The 17,679-nt window shown below is 39.3% G+C and overlaps 1 protein-coding gene across 1 annotated transcript in view; it reads right to left on the reverse strand.

Moving 5' to 3' along the window:
• Positions 1–496: 496 nt before the first annotated feature.
• The window catches only part of LOC128865231 (opioid-binding protein/cell adhesion molecule homolog), a 283,912-nt gene continuing 266,729 nt past the window's right edge, over positions 497–17,679 (reverse strand). The window contains exon 10 of the mRNA XM_054105356.1: positions 497–1,544. Within this exon, the coding sequence (XP_053961331.1) occupies positions 1,366–1,544 (179 nt within the window). The 3' untranslated portion in view covers positions 497–1,365. The remainder of the gene's footprint in view (positions 1,545–17,679) is intronic.

Here is a 17,679-nt window from a genome sequence, read left to right on the forward strand (position 1 = left end):
TCGTTCGTAATCCGCATGCTCCTAACCATCCCAGCACCATGTCTTCCTGTATCCCATCGGTCTCGCCGCCTCACCCCTTCATAATTGCATCACAAAGGACGAATCCTTCTTCGTCTAAGTGTGCCCATTCCCTGGGCAACCATATCAACCTAACCTAACCTAGCGTTTGGGATTTGAGAAAATCCTAGATCAAATAATTTTCTGCTTAAGATCAAACAGAAATTTTTATGGCAAAACCTTTGAAATTTAGCCACTGAAAGATAAGTTAGCTGAGGTGCAGATTCTGTGATGATTTCAGCCAGACTTTGACATACACAACAACTACCCGAGTGGAAACTTAAAATAATTTGAGGCTTGGTGACCTGTCAGACTGATAAAGTTTCACAATGTGTATATTTTCATGCCAAATTAAAAATATATTTTCATTTCAAATTCAACATTTTTTTTCGTTCACATTTTTTGTATTAGATGGATTATATTTTATGCAATTTTTATATTCACCTTCTTATAGTAAATTTATTTGACTTTAGCTTAAATTAGTTGCCTTATATACTTATTATAATTTCATTAATTTTCTTCTTCTTCTTTTCATATAATCCTCCCAAAACCAAGCTTCGTTAACAACAAATGTGCATTGCGGTGTTGCACCGTTACACAGCACAGCTACAACTACATATAAAATGCAGTAATTTAATGTTAATTTGTGTGTAACACAACTGTACTTTTGTATATGTATACCTATGTGTGTATGCGTACCATATGTATGTATGTACATGTTGTGTATGGATTTCTATGCCTGCGCGCGCTAATGCGGAGCCTTAAACTATTCAAGCAGAGTGCACTAATTTACATAAATCAACTGACGTTTAATTTTTCCGCTTGCTTCCTATACACTTCCTTGATTTTAATCGAAATTTAATTAACTGCATTTTACACTTAATTAATTTACAACTATTTCTGCTTTCTGTAATTTTCGTGTTTTTTTTCTGTCAATAAATTAGGCAACTAATTGAGTATATAAATCTTGTCATCTAATTTATTGCATTTCAGCCAACGCAGCTTACGAAAATGTTGCTAATATTTATAAGCTTTGTCTCTTGGTTGCTTAGCGCTTAACATACATACATACATATACAGTTAAAAACATTTTGCTTTTATTTTTAATTTCCCATACTCGTTAAGCAGTTTTTTGTTTTTGTTTTTTTAAATTACGCCTAAATTTATTTTACTTGTAATTCTTATTTGTTTTAGGCCTTAACTTTTCTTTATTTATTATAATAATTAATTTACAGTTTGTCCGTCCCATTACTGCTTCCGCCAGTTATATGGTTGCCATTGTTGTTGTTTCTCCCCCTTTGCTATTTGCTACACCCGCACGCGAAATGCGAAAAATAGTGCCGCGCCTACATAAAGTAGCAGCGCATGCGTGCTTGCTGTGGTGCAGGCTGCGCCGTTGATGGCGTCATTGTCGTCGGTCAGCGAATCGGCGTCGTGTTTGTTCGTGGCCGATTTCGCATCGCTGCGGTAGTTGCTGTGATCGGGCGCTGCAAGACAAAAAAAGAAACAACAATTAAATTAATAAATAAAAAACCAATATAGGTGTAATACTGATTAGAGGCAGAAGAATAAGAAATAATGATATGAGACAGTGTTGCCGCCTTGCACCTGTCCTGCCCATATTCGTGGGAGATTTTTTTTCTTTTTGTTTGGCTGGTCAATTAGCATGCATTCTTGCAGGCTTTGGCAATATTGGCCGCTCAGAATACGTAAAAGTCTGTTCTTGAGGCAATCTAATTCTCCAAATTCTTAATTTTTCGAGACGGTTCCAAAGGTAAAATTTTTCAAATGAAATCAGACTTTTTTTCAATTTCAAACGTTTATTAACAAAAAATGGTTATAAATTTAATCTTCATAGTAATAGCCATCGCTAGCGATACATCTTTCCCATCTTTGAGGCAATTTGTGGATGCCGCGCCAAAAAAATTGGCCGTCTTTGGCCGCAAACCAATCATCGAGCCATTTATTGACTTCTTCGTGAGAATTGAGGCGCTGCTCGGAAAGTGCGTGGTCCATCGATGCAAACAAATGATAATCGGAAGGCGCCAAGTTTGGTGAGCAAGCCGTGCATGTGGCTTCCAATCGTACATCTTCCAATCGTACGTCTCCACCAATTCTCTCATGACTTATAAACTATCATATTTGATCAAACGTCGGGCTTATAGTATTTACTATACTGCATGGATATGGGAATAAGTTTCCGCCTTCGTAAAAGGGGTGTCGCTGCTGATACGATTTTTGTGTTCGCTCTAGTAATATACTGGTGATTTGAAGGTGTTTATGTGAGGTCTCGTTCGCAGTATTTGACATTCGTTTGAAGCGTAAAGCTACTTTTTTATCTGACGTCAAAAATGTCTACGTGCGAAAAAACAGCATTTGCGGAAAGTCATGCTTCATTATTACCTTTTAAAGAAAATTGCAGTCGAAATGTGTCGTATTTTAATCAATATTTAGGGTAATCACGCTCCAACAAATACGACTTGTAAAGAGTGGTTTCGACGCTTCCAAAGTGGCAATTTCGACGTAAGTGATAAAGACCGCGAAGGGGCAACGAAAAAATTCGAAGATTTTCAACTACAGCAATTATTGGATGAAGGCGCAAGTCGAACCCTTGATGATATGTCCAAAGAGTTGGATGTTGACAGATCAATCGGCGGTAAACGTTTGCACGCGATGGGAATGGTCCAGAAAGCAGGTAACTGGGTGGCAGAGCAATTGAAGGAGAGGGCCATCGAGAGACGTTTGGCGACGTGTGAGATGCTCTTTGAATGGCAGAAAAGAAAAGGATTTCTGCATCGCATCGTCACTGCCAGGTGAAATAGGTCTATCGACAGCGAAAAAAAATCGTGCTTTACAGGTTAGGTTGTGCATTTGGTGGAATGAGAAGGGTGTCATTTATTTTGAACTTCTTAAGCCATCTGAAACCATCACTAGCGATCGTTACCGTTTACAGCTAATGCGTTCGAGCTAATCGAATCGAGCTTTATCAAGAAAACCGGTCGGAATGGGACGGTGAACATGTCGAACTGATTTTGCTGCTATTTAGGCCAACTGAATTGGGAAATCTTGCTCCACCCGCCGTATTCCCTACACATCGCACCTTCGGATTACCATCTGGAAAGGATAGAAACTTATTCACATACTCCAAATTTTTAATAGGGTTGGCATCAAGCGACTGTGAAGGACAATCCAACATTTCAATCCCGTTTTTCTATTCGACTTCGTTACTTGAGATGGTTGTCTTCTTGTAAAATACTAGGTTAGCTGGTCCTTCCAAATATCTGCGTAGCTTACGGTAATAATGAATTTCGGTAAACTTTATTCATCAGAACTGCATTCAAATTGGCGGTAAACACAAAAGTAACTGTTAAATGCTTTTCCGAAGAAGCAGTCCCCAATACGCTCTTTAAATTTTCGATTATCAGCACTACATCAGTACCGACCTATGCAACTATTCACCGAAAAGGAAGATTCATCCGTGAACAATACGTTTGTCCAAGTCCAGTCTAAATTTGCCTTAGCCCGTGTATGACTTTTTTCAATGAGCGATAATCAGAACAGCGGTTTCTCCAATGTGATCCAGAACTCGAGGTCTTCTGCATGTAAACGTCCTTGTGTCTTTGGATACATTAACCCTACTTTGGATGCATTGGATGGATTCTCTTTAAAAGGTTATATCCATAAATCGATAGAAAATTAAATTTTAGGAAACTACCTGGAAGCTAAAGGGTTTCTCAATAAGAGGTGTTATTCCCGTAAAAGATCGATGGTTTCGTGGCTTTTGTGGCACGTAGCGCCGTCTTGTTGAGAATAAACGTTGTCCAGTTCAATACCATCCAATTCCGGCCATAAAAAATCGTTAATTATCTCTCGATACCGCAATCCATTCACCATAACTGTTGCTCCAGCTTCATTTTCGAAACAGTAAGCGCCAATGACTCCGCCGGACCAGATCCGACAATTTTGCTTGTTGACTAAGCCACCGAGGTGGATATGGTCCTCATCGCTCAAGATGATTTTTCGATGGAGTTCCGGATCATGTTCATGCATTTCAACGACCCAATCAGCAAAGACACGACGTTGTTGATGATCGGCCGGCTTGAGATCTTGTGTTAACTAGACTTTATAAGCCTTAAGACCCAAATCTTTATGCAAAATACGGTGTAATGACGTTTGTGGAATGCCTAATTCAAAAGAACGACGAGGAATGGACAAACCTGGGTTTTCTTCAACACTTTCGGCTACAATAACAATATTTTCGGCTGTTCTTGAGGGACGTGCACGGGTTTTACTCTTCACATCACTAACTGGTTCCTACAGCTCGATTTTTTCATCAATTTTTGTATTGTGGTCCGACACGGTGCTTCACGATGAACCAAAAATGATCGAGTTTTCGAGTTTCACGAACCGTCTCTGCCAAATATTCCCCATTTTTATATATAATTGGCGCGTACACCCTTTTTTTGGTATGTGGCCGAGCTCCTCCTTCTATTTGTGGTGGGCGTCTTGATGTTGTTCCACAAATGGAGGAATTTAATTTTCGTGTTTCATCGAGATTCGAACCTACGTTTTTTCTGAATTCTGGAAGGTAGTCACGCACCATTCTATTCAGCTACGGCGGCCGCATTTTCATAGTGAATTTTAATAATTTTAATGTGTTGTTTAAGCGTGTATAATTCCATTTTTATTAATGGCGTAGTTCCTACTTGTCAAATATCAGAAAATGACAGGAAAAATGTGACATCTACCGGAATAGCGGCCTATTTAAAATAACACCGGTTATTGGAAAACCCTTTATAATAGAAATAAGTTAAATTCACGTCCAAATTCGAAAAAGTCTGGCTAGACCCGAGTGGTCAACGGAGGGGTAACAGGGTTCTTAGCTTTAGCTTCACGCAACGATGAGTTCGGATTTGTCATAAGCAAATCAATGATTTTCTGATCTTGCTTTGGAGAGGGTCTCATCTGGAGACGTCATCAACGCTTTTAAATTCGATATATCATTGCACCCATTTATATGTGAATGTTTTTGGGCTTGCTCTCACTTGTGGTGTCCCACGGCCGCACTTTGTTAAGCTCGGCCTAAAACGCTTGAGCGATCATCGCGCCACCCAAGAAGAAGAAGTATGTACATATAAACAATACCAGCTATTTGACCTCCATTCTTAGAAGGTCTTCGGTGGCAAACAAATTGATGTGCATACATATAGATGTGCGAGTATGTGCGGAAGGCACCCATAAACCATAAATTAACATTCTCACAACACTTTACACAATCGTACGTCAACAGGCCGTCCCATCTGCCAGGAAAAGCACAAGCAATCACTGCATTATAAATATTTTTATAACTTCGCCATTTAAGTGTTGGTTATTTCATTTTACCACTCATACACCAAAATGTGCATTACCTAGCTACGAACACAAATACGCACATGCACACACCCACATACATCTACATTCACTATTAAGTCACCCCATTTACTCAGATTCAGTTGTTAACAGTCAAAAGGCGACATAAGCGCACAAATATTATGATATGAAACTGTAATAATATCCTTGTGTCAATAATCAGAACCCACACACACACAAACCAGAAACATTTACGAACATCGGGTGTTTTTTTACCTACATGAGAACTATCGATATCGACAATTTTGACTTGACAGTTGAGAATGGCAAACTGTGTTGGCATTTCTGTTCAGTAAGGTTTGTTCAGACCTCGGTAGTCTAGCGTAAATGCATTGGCCTGCCACCACAGAGGTTATGGGTTCGTATCCCACGTAAAGCACGGCCCATGCACTTTTCCAAATTTACCTACATTCCCTCTTTCTAATAATTTTTCATCCCAAAAACATTTTCAAATTCACTCCTCAAATCTAAACTCATCCAACTCAACTCTTCTACCAATTTGTTGAAATGGATTCCAGCGCAGCGCTTGCTTAGTGGCATAGTCGTTGTTTTTCGTTTGCGTGTGGCCAATCCATTGCCGTTTTCTTTTTTTGATTTCAGATGCAGCGTTGACCTGGTTAGCTTGCGCCAACAACTCGCCATTGGTTATTATCCGCGACCAGAAAATTCGCAAAATGCGACGAAGGCAGGAACTTCGTGCTCCTTGCAGTTACTTTCCAAGTGGTACAACCATATATTAGAACAGGTTTGACGTTCGAATTGAAGATGCGCAGTTTGGTGTGAAGACTGATACTGTTGTAATGTCACAGCGGAGCGAGAATGCGGAAAATTTATTAAGCTTTGCTAATTCTGTATTCGACATCCACCTCAGAAACGCCCTCCGCAGTGACCATGCAGTCAAGGTAGCAGAATTTGTCAACTGTTGTGCACCCACTATCCGATATGGTGTCGTTAAGATGCAGCAATTTTCGTTTTTTCAAAAATAACCCGGTACCCAGAGCAGGTTTATTCTAAACTACTATGATATTTCTGTCAAAAAGTCAATACATTCTTTTACTTTCTTCGAGTTAATATTAGATTTGTTTGAAAGTAATGAGCCTTCCCGCTCGGAGCGTCTGCCAAGCGATCAACCGAATCGGCTGGTGGGGGAAAATGATCGTTGGACCTTCCCCTTCCTCTAGAAACCGGTCCCAGTTCGCTGGCAACAGCGGTGCAGTCAACATCGCTGCGCGCGTGAAAGCTGTTTTAAAAGTGTGTTAGGATTTTGCAGTGGCGAAAATGCAGCGATCGTTGGAGCAACGTTACTTGATCAAATTTTTGTACCTCCAGGAAGCACTGTGAACGCGGAATTTTACAAAGAAGTGCTCCTTCGGCTGAAAAACCGCGTCGCCCGGGTTCGGCCCGACCTCGTCAACAATTAGACCCTTCATCACGACAATGCGCACATCGCCTTCCTCTACACCTCTGCATTGGCCAAGATGGGGGTTCCGGTGCTTCCCAACCCTTCCCACAGCCCAGACCCGTTCCCTTCGGACTTCTACTTGTTCCCGCGCCAGAAAAGAAAGCTCCAAAAAACTGTGACAGCCGAATTGAACGCGATTCCGGCGGATGAGTTTAAAAAATGTTTCCTGCAGTGGAAGGACCGTCACCAGCGGTGTATTGACGCTCAAGGGTCCTATTTTGAAGAATATTAGTTGTATAAGTGAAAAGGTTTAATAAAACTGCTCATTACTTTTCAACCAAACCCTGTATTGCAATGATATCACGCCTGATTGGCTATCTGAATATATATTTACTTCTCTTGTGGTGAGAACACTTTTCTTTAAGATCAACAGGCTTTCCCTGATAGCCAGAATTTGAATTTACTTGAAGTACGCTTCAATAATGAGGTAGCCGAAAGAAAATGTTGACACTCATTTCTTTAGAGTGAATGCCTCCGTCTACGTGTTCATTGAGCTTGGAACAATCAGTATAGATACTGACTCCATATCTATTGTCCATTACTCCATCGTCTCAATCTTTGCGGAAAGCTGTGTTAAAAGATGTATTTAAGTGCAGCTCTACTGAGTTACAAAAACTGTTGTTTGATGTAGGAAGGTGTTTTCGTTCAGTAGTTTTGCGCGACCCTTCCTGTTAGTGGCTAAGTAAGAAGATTCTCTTAAGGGGTTATATACCTTGTGTTTTTCAAAAAAATCAAAATAAATTTTATTTCTTTATCGTAAAGTACAATCCCTTGAGAACATTTTCCAAAAATTTCATAGAGATCTGAGCAATAGATCGAAAGTTACAGCGTTTTAAATTGTGCGTCGTCACGTCCTGAGCGTACGGCCTCATGCGGCGCTTGAAACTTTAAACGCGATTATCTCAAAAACGTGTTTTTCCAAAAATGCTTTTGCGGTGGACGCGATTGCAAAAAAAGTATTCAACCGATTTTTAAAATTTTTTTTTTAAATTGTTCGTAATTGATGTCGCCTCTTAGTGAACGATCAATTTTTTATGTATACATTTTTATTTTGCAGATATGAATTTTTTAATGCCAATTTTAGGATTGTAGAAGTGGAGTTTTTTAAAAACATGTTCCTATTTTCACAAAAATCAAAATATTTAATATATTGATCGTTCACTAAGAAGATATAACCCTATACTAATGAAATCTTTTCGATTTTTTGATTTCAGTTGACTTGGTGGACTTGAATCGCGTCCACCGCAAGCCTCTTCCAAAAAAAGGGTCTTGGGGGAAAACGCCATAACTCCGCCATTTTTAAATATTTTTACACAAACAAAGCCTTTTTTTTTCTTTAAACATTGTAATATCCAATAATAAAAACTTTTATACAATAAAATTATTGCTACATATCTTTAAAAAAAACCCAACTTTCGCTAATTTCACCGGGCCACAAGGTATATAACCCCTTAACCTAAGTGCCGATTTCGCCGCCAGTTGCTTGCTGAAGCCCTCAATTCGAATTAGATGCACCAATGAATGTCTCATCGCTGCCGTGGGCGTAGGCTTTAGTGTCCCACTTGTGCAGAGACTAGCACTCCTTCTAATGCTTTCTAAACGTTGTAACATAGCTTTTTTCGCAAGTGTTGGCCACCAAACCTAGACACCGTATAAAATTAACTACCAGATTGTAAAAAGAAATTCATTCTATCAAAATTCATATCATTTGAAGTTCTCAAGCTCTTAAAAAAACGCCCGATACAAGTGCAAATATGTGAACAGTTTTGGAAATGATTTTTAATGTGCACACAAATGAATTTATCTTTAAACCTACATACATACACACACACACTCGGACATACATACACACATTCAAACATACTCTCATACGTGTACGAGCACATTTATTTATGCACGTATGTATATAAACATGATTACATTTACGAATCTCTACGCTTTCAAGTAAATATTCTGTCAGCTTTGAATGATTGCTGTCCATATCACAGTTATCCTGCGGCATTGACAGTCCTTTGACAGAAAATTTCACACAAGTAGTGTGTGGTAGGTGTGAATGTGTGCATGCTTGCGATATTAAATATCTCATACATATGCAAAACGAGAATTATATACAATAAAACAATTAAGGCTAAAATATTCGTCAAGGACATTAATGGCTGAGGGAGCTGACTTCTGTTGCAACAGTTTTCATTACATTGAGAATGGAATTGTAGAAATTAAAAAATAAGTACAACAGAGCTAGTAGCAGTTTCGAGGATGAATTTGGTATACTTTGTATAAAAGGTTGATGAAAAAAGTATGCTAATACTTCTGCTCTACACCCGGGAGAATTTTTTAAAATGAAATAAAAATATAAAAAAAGTGTAAAAGAAAATTAAAAAATAAAAAGCAAAATTCAAATTAAAAATAAAATAAAAACTACGCCTTTGTTACAAAAGATCACTTAGGAAAAGTTTGGTACAATAAAGACCACCAACGGCAAATCATGGATCTTTGACCCTTCTTGGGGCATCATTCAGCGCAGAAACGAACTTAGGGAGAGGTGGCGAAGTACTACTGTGGGCAAAAAGTAAGGTGAATTTATTTGTCAAACTTCGCGGGATTAAAATATCGCTCTAGTTATTTTTTTCATGAGTTGGCAGCACTGTTAATAACATCTGGGCCAACTTTCATGTGAATGTCATTATCAGTAATATATTTACGCTTGTGTTTACCAAACGACCAAGGGTGCATTTTTCGATTTTTACAATGTCTGATTTGATTGAGCAGAGAAGTGCCATCAAATTTTGCTTGCGGAATGAAATTTCGGCTGCGGAAACGTTTACCATGTTACGGAAGGCATTTGGTGATTCGATCATGTTGCAGAAAAATGTTTATAAGTGATACAAAGACTTCAAAGAGGGTCAAGAATGTGTTGATGACTTGGAGCGCTCCGGACGCTCAATAAAGTGAAGGAGTTAGTGCTCAAAAATCGTCGGTTGACTGTTAAAGATCTTACTGATATGATCTGAATATCAGAGAGATCTGTAAAAAACATTTTGAAAGACCATTTGGGCCTACGAAAAGTCAAATCTCATTTGGTACCGAAAACTCTCAATTTCTTGGAAAAAAGTCGTCGCGTTGATGTGTGTGAAACAATGCTTTCATACTATCAGGACAAACTCAAATGCATCATTACGGGAGGTGCACTATGAATTCCTTCCACCTGGCCAAACTGTTAATAAGGAATATTATTTGAGCGTTATGCGTCGTTTACATGAAACAATTCGTCTAAAGAGACCAGAATTATGGGCCAACAACTCTTGGTTTTTGCCTCACGATAATGCACCGTCTCACACTACACTCGTTCTTCGTGACCATTTCGCCAAAAATTCCACGCATATCGTTCCGCAACCACCGTATTCGCCTGATTTGGCTCCGTGTGACTTCTGGCTATTCCCAAAACTCAAGAGACCACTCCGGAGAACACGTTTCGAGTCGATTGAGGAGATAAAAGCTGAATCGAAGAAGGTGCTGATGGCTATACCGGAAATGGACTATTTGGCATGTTTCGGGGATTGGAAAAATCGTTGGCATAAGTGTATTTCATCGAAAGGGATTATTTTGAAGGGGATGGAATTGATTTACAAGAATAAATAAAGATTTCAAATTCACCTTACTTTTTGCCCACAGTAAAGAAATCGGCGAGAAACGATTAGAGAAAGTTTGTTGAAGACCTTGCTAGGGATGCCGTAGCGGCAGCAGGAGTAAATCACATGAGACAGCTGCACTGCATAGTTGGTCGCCTAACCAACCAGCGGAGTAACAGTAACCAGCCGATCAGAGATCTGAATGGTGCTTTGCTGACTTCCAATGATAACTAGATCCGCAGATGGAAGGAACAGTTTGAAGAAAACATTGCTCTTAGCAGTATACCTAGCTTAAAAGTGGGCAGCACAACAACCAGCAATAAAATACCAACATCCTGACCCAACCTAGCGTAGATATAGGATGCGGGCGAAGATGGCATACAGCCTGAACTAATGATTGCCGAGCCGCAAATATCAGCAGACATTTTTCATCTCCACATCACCGCCATCTGGAGCAATGAAAAGCTGCCTCTGTCCTAGACAAGAGGCACCATAGTGAAGCTGCCTAAAAAAGGCGACCTGCGTGACCTAACACCATCTACAAAATTTAACTGTGATCATACAAAGCAGGCTCGAGATATCGAAAGCTCCTTAAGAGACGAGCAAGCTGGTTTTCGCTCTCACCAAAGCTGTGTTGACCAAGCCAACACACTTCGGATTATAGTAGAACAATCAGTTGGGTGGCGCTTTCCGCTCTACTTGCTGTTCGTAGACTTTAAGATGGCGTTCGACACTAACAAACGAGACGCAATATGACTGGTACTGAATAGAAAGGGAGTTTCCGCCAGGATAATCCGCTTCTTTAAAGCCCTCTACGAGAACTCCGGTAGTGCTTCACAAAGGCGATATCAGCGATCCATTCACTACCAACGCAGGCGTAAGGCAAGCTTGTACCCTGTCACCATTTCTCTTCGCCATCGTCCTTGATGACGTCAATGAGCCAACTGACCCTGCACAAAAAAGGCATCGTATGGAGTTTCACCAGACATCTTGAGGACCTGGACTTCGTCGATGACATCTGCCTACTCTCTCTCAAACTCTCTGACATGCAAGCGAAGGCGGAAAAACTAGTCGCGCTGGGACGCACCGTCGGACTAGAGGTCAACATCTCCAAGACCAAGGCTAAGAGAGTTAACCACAATAACGCAAGGTAGATATTGGTTGACGGATGCCCAGTGGAATTCGTCGAAAGCTTCTGCTACCTCAGATAGATAGACCACACATGGAGAAACCACCAGATAGCTTCACGAGAATGGCACTGGATCATCACCATTGCAAAATAAGGCAGATCCATTAGGTTGACCGCGCCATGTAGTTGCCATCCTTAATTATCGAGCTGATCGAAGGCTAGAGATTCAAATGCAAAGTTTAATGCAAAATAAAAACAAACAAGAACAAACAGAAAAACGATTAATATCGATTAATTATCGAGCTGATCGAAGCCTAGAGATTTAAATACAAAGTTTAATGCAAAATAAAAACAAACAAGAACAAACAGAAAAACGAATTTAGGTGAAATCTTTAATGAGAAATTGTGCACTGTTTTTTTCGGTACAAGCTGATCAATAGCTGATCAGTCTGAATTGATAAGGTAGCTTTCTACTCGTACCCAACTCAGTCAGTTCGTCTGTGGCCTCGCGCACATTTTTCTAGTTTACCCATACAGCCGGGCAGACCTTTGAGGCTACTTAGTTATTCCATGTATTATTCCTTTGATAATTTTTATAATTTTTGCAATCGATTATAAAAAACCTTAATTTTTCTTAATATATTTCTTTTTTTAAGATAAGAATAATTGAAGCTAATATACAATATTATCTAAAGATCACTAAAAGTACTTGAGAATGGGGAGGTAAGAAACATGAATTTTGGGGGTACACATAGGGAGGAATTAAAAATAGCCCTTCAAACTCACTTCCCATTGATGGTTGTAAAAAGGAAATGCCATTAAGAATACCCCAACACAGAACAAAAGAAGGCTAATCATGACGGCCACAAACTCAATTCTCTGTACGATAGCGAAGTATGGGGAGATGCGCTAAACTGCAAAGCCAAGCGCAAAGCACTGGAGGCTGTGCAACGAACAGCTGAACTTAGAATTGCCTCAGCCTACCGCAATGTCTCTGGCGCTGCAGTCTTTGTGATCAGCGAGGAGATACCCGTCGACCTCATGGCCCGAATGGATTCGTGCGACTTCAAGAAGATACACGACATCACTTACGGCGCAGAACGGAGATATCAAACCATGCTGCGGTGGCAAAGCCGTTGGGACACTGAACCGAGTGGCAGATGGACGGCGAAACTCATTCCATCAATGGGCAAATGGGTTCAAAGGAACTTCGTGGAAGTGAACTACTTTTTAATTACTTTTCTGGTCACGAATACTTCTGAAGATACCGCATAGACAAGGTAAGTGATCCCAAGTTGATGACGTTGATTACCCGTTTTTAGTTCTGATAGATGGCTCGCGGTAAGAGATGCTTTGAAGAAGGAGATTGACGACATCGCGGCGAGCAACATAATCATGCTGGAACGCGAGTACAGCTGGAACGCGGTAAAGACATACATCGAGGTCGTTCTACGAAAAAAACATAGGCCTCGACACAGTCCAACAAAGCGAAGCCTCACATACAGAGACACATGAAGACGAACTTATACATAGCACGAAAGCTGGCTACAAATACGGTGGACCCAGACGTGGGTGAATAGAATTGGTCATTGGCGGATGCCGTTCAAGGCTCTCCAAAAGTAATGCACAAAGTAGTAGAAGGGAAAGGAGGTATTGGTTTAGAGGGCGCATCACACAGTAGACGACAGTGCTGTAAGTGCGAAGCCATTTTGAATCTGACAAAACCCTCCAAAAATATGAATTTCTTGCGACGACATGACTAGGTGTAGATATTTATATATATATAATTGGCGCGTACACCCTTTTTGGGTGTTTGGCCGAACTCCTCCTCCTATTTGTGGTGTGCGTCTTGATGCTGTTCCACAAATAGAGGGACCTACAGTTTCAAGCCGACTCCGAACGGCAGATATTTTTTCTGAGGCGCTTTTGCATAGCAGAAATACACTCGGAGGTTTGCCATTGCCTGCCGAGGGGCGATCGCTATTAGAAAAAACTTTTTCTTAATTTTTTGATCTTTAACCGAGATTCCGAATGGTAATCACGCACCAACCCATTCGGCCATAGATATTTAGATAATTTAATTTTGAGAATGAAACAAACACCTGCCTGCATTTATATTTTGTATGACAAAACTGAGGGTCTGCCATTTTAGATTTGATACGCCAAAGTTGAAAACTTCTATAAAAAAATATTTGTTCTACATAACTCGCAGTTTCTTTAATTTTTTTTTGGATCCACGACATGCCTCTCTTTGTAATATTATTATATAAAAGTAAAAATATTTCAGTGTGCTGAGTTTTTCTTTTCTTTTTTTGTTTTGATATTTCATGATACTTCGCACGCAGCCATTCACACATACATTGGTTTCCTTCATTTTAGTTTTGCATATAAAATCACTGCAATTCAATAAACGAAATCGCAAGCAAAATTTCTCTCAACTTCAGCTGTCCCATGAGATTGCCGTCCATTGCCAAAAATTCGAGGAATGCTGCATCCAATGACCGGCTGGGAAAATCAAGTGAAAATGGCATGCTATCAGCCTTTCACAAGATTGCCTATCAAACGACAGTGACGACGGCAAGAGCGAGGTGGCCAATAACAATAATTGGGTGCCTTCGACGATAGCGCAAATGCATGGGAATGTTGAAAAAGAAATGTGTTTGTATGTGTGTATATAGAAAGTGGCTGAGTGTGTGTTATGAAAGCGTATACACTCAGAAGGATAAAACAAAAAATAAAGAAAATATATTAAAAAATAAGAGTTCGCATTTCTGCTCATTTCAATCCATTCGAAGCATTTCGACATTAAATTTTATTTCGATTTATATTTATTTTTCTTTTGTGCGCAAGTGGTTGGTTCTGCGTTTGTGATTGTTTTCGTTGCAAATGAAAAAGTTTCACTCTTCACTTTTGCACACATGACCATTTTGGCCATTTCGCAGACATGACACAGCACCAAGTGCTGCACTGGCAAGTGTTATTTTTATTGTTATTGTTGCTGTTGCCGTTGCTTTCACTGCTGAGATATTTTGTTACGCTAGCGTTTTTTTCTTCTTTCCCTGTTTGTTTTAGCAGGCGCTTTGTAGGTGCTTTTGTTATTCTTACTCGTAACTGCTTGGTGCTCATAACCAATACATAGCCACATACCCTACAGTCAAATCAACCAGTTCTGAATTGCATGCTACCAGTATGCTCTGAGGCTAATGTACATAGTTGGACTCTTATTTATAATGCTAGCAAGTGATATTTTTGACAAGGTGATGGCCAACGAAATTTCAATTCTCAGCCTCTGTGTCAGCACTATAACCGGTTATATGCCAGTGAGTCTCTACATCAGCTATATACGAGCTGAAGAACTAGTAAGCAAATGCGACAGTGTTACAACACGTAACAAATCAGTTGAAATTGGACCAGTTTATGAACTAGTTCAGGATGGATTAGTTAACGAACTGATTTATTGCAGGCTAGTTTGCAAACTAGTTAAGTGTGAACCAGTTGATGAACTAGTTTTTTGTAGATCAGTTGTGGAAGTAACTAGTTGATTGTTTTCTAGTCAATTAACTTGCCATAATTTACAAAACAAGTATACTTCAACAAATGCATCTATGTTAAGCCAGGTGACAATTTAGTTTAATGTAGATCAGCTAACAAACTAGTTCAGAATGGATCAGTTAACAAACTAGTTCAGAATGGCTTAGTTGACGAACTAGTTCTGAATGTGTTAGTTAATGAACTAGTTCACTGAAGGTCAATAAAAAAACTAGTTGGTAATCAACCAGTTAATGAAGTGGTTTATAGTATTCAAGCTAATGAATTAGTTAATAATAGGTCAGTTAATTAACTTGTCATAATAAAAAAAAAACATATATCTTTAAGCAAATGAATCTGCGTTAACCCAGTTAAGAAACCAGTCGCAAATGAATCAGTTAACTAACGAGTTCATAATGGACTAGTTAACGAACTAGTTTATCGTAGATCAGTTAACTAACTAGTCGGTATTGGGTCAGTTAACGATCCAGTTTTTAGTACTCCAGTTAACGAATTAGTTTATATTAGTTCAGTTAATTAATTTTTCATAAATTACAAACAGAGCAGATGATTGAAAACATCTTTGAAGAATTCATATTTATAGTTCTTTGATGAACTAGTTCATAGTTACGTAGTAGATAAACTAGTTTATATACGTTGAATTAGCAAATGAGTTCATCATTTTCTTGTAATAATTTACATAACAAACATTTTTAATTTTTGAAACCCCAACTAGTTAATAGTGGATCAGTTAGTGAACTAGTTTCTAGTTGCCCAGCTAACGAACTCGTTCATAGTGCATTGGTTAATTTATTTGTCATAATACTTAATCATTTTGCGCATCCTTAAATTTGAAGCAGCCTTTCTATAGTATTTTAGTGAAACAGTTGCCGAACTGGTTTGGTGGGTCAGTTAGTTAACTTGTCTTAATTTATAAAAATAAAGGTGATTGCTTTGTGTCAACTTGTCATTTCGTGTATCCTAAACTTTTGAATTGGCATTGATAAACAACTTTTTTTCTCACATTTGCCCCTTATTTTAACTGATTTCGTAACTGGTGAAATTCTAGTCACTCTCGAACACGCATACCTTCCTTCATAAAATACCAGTTCGTGAACGAGAATGTGAGCTGAGTAGTTCGTATCTTTACGGCAGGGTATATAAACACATACACACATATATGCACTTATGTGCCAGATACCTACATTTTCATATAAATTTATATGTTACGTTATGTGTTTGTTTTTCTCAGAGTCCACTTAATTTATAACTCTTTCACTCTCACACATCTATCGAACATGATTGCTTTCCACATGGCAGGCAATGGCTGCGAAAATTCGCATTCACACAAATTTCAAGCCATAGTTTGAGGGTAAATATTAAATTTCTAGTGAATCTAGAATAGTTTGGTGAATTCCATTTTCGGTTGCTTTTACTTCTGAAATATTTGCTGTATTTTATATATATTTTATTTTATTAAATATATGCCTAATTCGATTTTATTCGTAAGTAACAATGCACAAAGAAAAATACGTTTAGGTTTTAGCGATTTTTAAAGGTGCTTTCCGCCCTAAGATTTGGATTGCACAACTTTTTTCCCAGATGTAGACATACTGATGCCTGCTGCTTGAGAGCTGAAGGTGCAAAAATTGACAGATCGGAACGAAGAAGGTAATTTGAGGTATCAACACTACTCAGAAAAACATCTGGATTAACCCATTCAGACCTTCACCTAAACTACTTTCATAATTTTTGGTCCAAAGTTAGTTTAGTTTTCTTCCTAAAAATTCCGCTACATTTTATTTTGATTTTACATGTTCTAATTTAATTTAGGATATTTGGGTGTGCACTGGGTTTGGGACCCGCCATGTATAAATCCTTCCCCAATAAAAACGACAACAAAGTCTCTGATCAGAACTGCTTATTCTGATGACGACTCCTGCATACGAACTAAGGACTATGATTTGAGGTCATGCGCCTGGAATGTCCGGCCCCTTAATGTACCAAATCAGTTGAAGGTGTATCTGTTCGGCTGGTTGATGTCCTCGTGAAAGCAAAGGCGGGCATCACCACCATTCAAGAGAAGCGATGGACGGGGCGAGACAAGAAGAGCCTTGGACCTTGTGACGTCTACTAGCTACTAGCTGGCATGTAAAGGAGCGCAAATTCGGCGTTGGATTTATATTGGGAGAGAGACTTTGTCACCAGGTACTGTCGTTCACTCCGACAGCGTGGGGACGTAGGAAATTTTTGGTCCCACAACCAGAAAATTCAGCCTGAATAACGAAACATCCGGTAATGGACAGAGGCTGATGGGCTTCGCCGGGGCTCGAAACATGGTAGTCTGCAGCACCCGATTTCAGCATAAGAAGATTCACCAAGCTACGGGGCGGTCTCCTGATCGAAAAACGCGAAACCAGATATTTAGATCATGATGTGATTGATGGAAGACACACTTCCAGTGT

Source organism: Anastrepha ludens, chromosome 5 (assembly GCF_028408465.1).
Source record: "Anastrepha ludens isolate Willacy chromosome 5, idAnaLude1.1, whole genome shotgun sequence".
Classification (NCBI taxonomy): Eukaryota; Metazoa; Arthropoda; class Insecta; order Diptera; family Tephritidae; genus Anastrepha; species Anastrepha ludens.